The sequence below is a fragment of the Danio aesculapii genome, chromosome 18, assembly GCF_903798145.1.
Source record: "Danio aesculapii chromosome 18, fDanAes4.1, whole genome shotgun sequence".
In the NCBI taxonomy this organism is placed as follows: domain Eukaryota; kingdom Metazoa; phylum Chordata; class Actinopteri; order Cypriniformes; family Danionidae; genus Danio; species Danio aesculapii.
The window spans coordinates 2327340-2332906 of record NC_079452.1 but is presented as its reverse complement, the minus strand read 5'-3'; the positions used below and the strand labels follow the sequence as shown (position 1 = coordinate 2332906).

The 5567-nt window shown below is 37.7% G+C and overlaps 1 protein-coding gene across 1 annotated transcript; it reads right to left on the bottom strand.

Moving 5' to 3' along the window:
• Positions 1–1818: 1818 nt before the first annotated feature.
• On the bottom strand, positions 1819–5567 carry LOC130246096 (extracellular calcium-sensing receptor). The gene is made up of 7 exons (XM_056478957.1): positions 5398–5567; positions 4905–5193; positions 4371–4717; positions 3890–4178; positions 3558–3785; positions 2831–2954; positions 1819–2732 (listed from the first exon to the last, which is right to left on the bottom strand). The coding sequence occupies exons 1-7, from the start codon at positions 5505–5507 to the stop codon at positions 1819–1821; spliced, it is 2301 nt and encodes a 766-aa protein (XP_056334932.1). The 5' UTR covers positions 5508–5567.

The window sequence follows — 5567 nt, the reverse complement described above, 5'->3', positions numbered from 1 at the left end:
GTTAAAAGAATGTTTTTTAACTGATAAAGAGAGTTTAATAAAGACTTCCGTTTATTTTAGCCATAGTGCAAACAAAACATGTCTCAAATATCAGTATTATGCCTGTACACAGGCTGTGTTTTTTCTGACAAACTGTTTCAACCGAAATTGGACATGCTACTCTGAAAGATTAGGAGAACTGGCGGGGATCATATACTGTACTTTAGCTGTTTATACAGCAGTTAGTTTTCAGGCCATATTATTCACATTATTCACTATATCAGTCTGCTATAACGATAGACTGTGTGTTAAAGCGGGGAAAAAACACGAACATTACTGGCATTATCATGATGGGCTCATTCAGTAGCTTTTCGTCAAAAAAACATAATGACTACCTTTTTTTTTTGCTGCCACCATGTTCGCTTGTGTGTCACCCAACAAACCTTATTCTTACATGCGAAAAAAAAAAAACAATCGACCGTGTTTGGCGCTGCTTGTATCTAAACATAGATATATATACACTAGATATCGCATAGGGACCCTGAGCATGCGTCGATAGCGCCACCAAATTTGTTCAGGGCAAATGTCATTCAACCGCACTAGTCAAGACAGTGTTACTACGTGAAGATGCTGGACTACTACTACTACGGGTGTAGTAATGAGCAAACAAGGAAAACAAAGCATAAAGGCAGAACATTTTATAGGTAAGATTTAGTTTTTTACGTTTTTGTATGTTATAAACTTTTGTGCTAAACAAGTAAAGTTATTGATGATAATACAGTCACTTACTGCATTCACCATAAGGCAAAGTAGCACCAACCCATGCTAAATACAACCGCTTATGCTAGTTTTGTTGAAAAAAATCAGCAAACAATGCAAAAGAAATATGACAACGAGATGCTGAGATGCCAGACACTTGTATTATTGTCGTCTAAATGAACGAGTCGTTCATAACAGAGATTCATTCACAAACAAATCACTGCCTCCGTCACAATGAGAAGTAAAAGCAGGAGAGGCAGTGTGTTTCAGGGCATAGATTAGATCAAATTTAACAGGGAGGGTGGATAGTACATTTTCATACACACAAACACATGCTTTTTGTCAGGAATGTCCGTGCAGTCACTTATCCATCAATGTAGAAAAGTGAAGTCAAATTGTTATTTTCGTAATTAAAAAAAAATTGCATACTGACCTCCGGGAAAACTCCCGATCAGAGATAAATGTGTATATGTGTATATCTTTGGCTCTGGATGGCCACAGTCCTTCACTGCAGCTTGGTCCTGCGTTCATTTCAAAGGAGCGCTACCATGTACTAAAATGGCAACGCTATTGACGCACTCCTTCCAATAGAAAACAACAGGGTAGACGACATCTAATGTATATATCTATGGTATCTAAACGCAGCCACACCCCCTCATGACAGCAGGGAAAGGCACAGCCAATCAAAATGTCCATATGTGTTTTGGGGGCGAGAGGACTCGAGGAGAGAACGTCACTTAACCATTTCTGCATGTCTAAATTAACGTTGACGTCGTGATTTTTTTTTTTTTTGGAGCGGATTGAATTATTGGTGAGGGCATTTCAATGGTTGGTGGATATTGGTGGGGACACGTTCCCTCCATCCACCCTAAATCTACGCCCCTGGGAGGGCTGTAGTACAGAAAACTTGAAGAAGATTAGTTGTATAATTGGATTTTTATTATTCATGCTTTTTGAGCATGATTTGCTTTTAAAAATCTATAGAATGAACATAAATCTTGGTTGTTCATAAATCAAAAGAGTGAGACTTGTTATAGGATCTTAGTGAAGCAATTTATTTTAAGCGGTCAGCATGTTAAGTTATTTCTTTTGAGTTGATCGTCCCATGATGGCTTTTTTAGTGTTTCTCTCTGGATGTAATATAATTATGTAGCACTTTGGGGCAAATATGGCAGCCAGTAATCCAAAACTGGAAGCTAAAATAGCAAATATCTCCACAGCTACTGCATATTTTCCTGGTGAACTCACATATGCTGGAACAAATGCAATCCACACAGCACAGAAGATCAGCATGCTAAATGTGATAAACTTTGCTTCATTGAAATTATCTGGAAGTTTCCTTGCCATAAAGGCTAACAAGAAGCTTACTGCTGCCAACAGTCCAATATATCCCAGGAGCAGAGAAAAACCAGCAACTGAGCCTATAGCACATTCATATACTATCTTAGAATGGATGTACTGGTTGTTTTTATGGGGTGTTGGGGATGCAGAGGACAACCAGACAGTACATATCACGACCTGTGCCGAAGTTAGGGCTATAACTGTCCCTCTTTGCTGCACTGAACCAAACCACTTTATTGCAGATTTTCCCTCTGGCCGCGAGGACTTGAATACAGCTATTACCACCATAGTCTTAACTAGAATGCTTGAGATGCACAGGACAAAGCTTATGCCAAACACAGCATGTCTTAACTGACATGTCCACAACTGTGGCTGGCCAATGAACAGCAGCACACACAGAAAACACAGTTTGAGTGACACCAGCAGAAGGAAGCTGAGCTCTGAATTGTTGGCGCGTACTACTGGAGTGTTATGGTGATAAGCGAAAATAACCAACACAAGAACACAGAAACAGGTTCCTAAAAGAGAGGCAGTGGTCAGCGATATTCCTAGCGGATCATCATAGGAAAGAAATTCCATTTCTTTGGGAACACAACAGTCATTTTCTGCACTCGACCAAAAATCCTCTGGGCATGTGAAACATTCAGGTGAATCTGACAGAATAAAATACAACTGTACTGTTATTAACCAATAATAAACATAAATGATCCAACAGGTAAAATACGCATTCAAATATTCTTAATTATCTTACCTGTTGAATTAGAAATCTCTCCATCGCCACATGGCAGGCAGTCAAAACAGCAGACAGGGAGACCCTTCTTCCTGGCTCGCCTGGTTCCTGGGGGGCAGCTCTCACTACATACAGAGTCTGGGGGCTAAATATAATCAATATTTAAATGTCTTGTTATATTTTCATATAAATATAATGTTTCTATTATTGTGTTATTATTATTCTATTTTTTTGGGGGGGAGGGGGGGGTTATCTTGATTAATCGCATCCAAAATAAATGTTTTTACATAATATATGTGTGCTTATTATATATATATATATATATATATATATATATATATATATATATATATATATATAATAAGCACACATATATTATGTAAAAACATTTATTTTGGATGCGATTAATCAAGATACCCCCCCCCCCCCCAAAAAAAAAATAGAATAATAATAACACAATAATAGAAACATTATATTTATATGAAAATATAACAAGACATTTAAATATTGATTATGATATAATATGCAATATGATATACATACATATATATGTGTGTGTGTGTTATGTAGTTATTTAAATTTAGAAATAATTTGTATCATATATTTTCTCAAATATATGCATGCGTGTATTTTTATATTCATAAATATACTCAGTATGTCAAAATAATTGTTTATTTTGGATCGATTAAATGCAATTACTTTTTGCACAGAATTAATAATTTTATTTTAAATGTTATATGCTAATTGCCTTTTTTGTCTCAAAGTTCCAGAATAAAGCATCCTCATCCAGTGTTAAGACTTTCCCTATTATTGCCTCTTCATAAACCACACCGACCACGTGAACAATGATCGACCCATCAGACCTTGGATGCCAGTTCATTACATCATAGATGGCCAGAGCATCTCCATTCTCATCAAATGACACATGATCCCCAAAGCCTGTAGTGAATTTTACATTCTGTATGTAGTGAACCAGCTGTTCAGTTTGTATACAGGACACACGTTATATAAAATCTGTGGCACAATATTAGATATATATTATATATTGTATATAAAGTTTGTACTATTTACAAGTCTTACCTGCCATGGTTTTAGATTGGATATGTCAGCACAGCTGTTCCCAGTGAATGGCCCTTTCTCTTCCTCACACTTTACCAGGTCATGAAGTGCATGTGCCAAGGCATAAACAGCTTTATAAACATTATAAGAGGCTCTTAGCTCTGACACATCAGTGTATGCTGTTTCTGAGTTGCTCAGATCCTCTTGACCTGAACATTTGTTTCTCCTTATTTCTTGTTGTTCGTCTACTTTTTTCCCTCCAACCTCAAACTTGCACCCAAACATGGTCTCCCAGAAGATTCTTATTGTACTGTTTTTTGGATTATTGTCAGGACGAAGATTTTTTAGAAATTCATAAAGTCCCTGAATTTGTCCACGCCGGATGGCGATTCCCAGTGTGCCCCCCAGTAGTGGTAAGTATTGTGGAGTTTGCAGGACAGGTGTTGTAGTCCAAGCCTCACTTGCAATCCACTGCTTGCCTGTCACATTTTGCAATAGCAACTCATCCATCAAAGATGCCAGATCAGTTGAGAATGCTACAACAACTCTGGCTGTAGACCTCTGAATAACTCCTGCTATTCGTTGAATGTCTTTACCATTGTTATCATAAGGCAACATTTCAGAAAAAGCCACACAACCTCCCACAATCTGCATTTCCTGCTGGAAGGACTGAGCAGCATAGATGCCATAGTCATCATCACTGTAGAGGAGACCAACCCAGGTCCATCCAAAATGTTTTAAGATCTGAACCATAGCCTGGACCTGGAAGGCATCACTGGGAATTGTTCTGAAGAAAGAGGGGTACTTTTTCCTGTCACTCAAACATGAGCAGGTAGCATAGTAGCTAACCTAAATCAGTAAAAATTAGTAAAAAATAGGCTTCTCGGGTAAGTTTTACACTGTGATTTTAATGACGTTTAGAAGTAATAAGAAGCATAGAATTAAGAATAATGTTATTTCTTATTTAAAAATAATAACTATTTACAAACGCTTTTTTTAAAACTAAAATATCAAATGCTAGAACCAAATTTCTTACCATAGGAACCCGAAACAGCCCCAGGACACTTGAAATTGTTATAGATTGAGTTGAACCAGGATCCCCGACAATGCCAATCACGGGAGGAGGGCCAGTGCAACTGTAGTTTGAGGATTCCTCTGTCCCACTAACCAGGGACATAGCAGCCCGGAATGCCACTCCAAGCCTTAAACAGTTGTCATAAATCTGGTAACCAAGTGTGATGTTAGGCAACAATTTGTTATTGCTATTAATCTCATTTATAGCAAAAACCATAGTCAGTGCTTGCTGGAAACTTGCCATATAGAATCTGGAAAAGGCAAAACAGATCTCATGACTAAATAGAAATCTATGCAGCCTGCTTTACATTTGAAATGAGATTACTGTATATTTTAGACTGCTATAAAATTATAGAACAGTTAAATCATGAACACATTTCCGTTTTTCTCCAAGTCTTAGCACAAAGTACTTTGTTCAGCATAGCAGTTCACAATCCCATCTAAACAACACTCACTCCTCACACTGGGGCAGTTCAGGCTCAGTTGTGAAGCTAAGTTCTGGGAAAGCTTTGAGGTTTTGTACCTCAAAGAGGCCTCCAATAATAAATTCTCCATGCTGGTACATCCCATTCAACTTGAAACATCCCTGGAGCTGACATGAATCAGATATGAAAGCAGCAGTTAT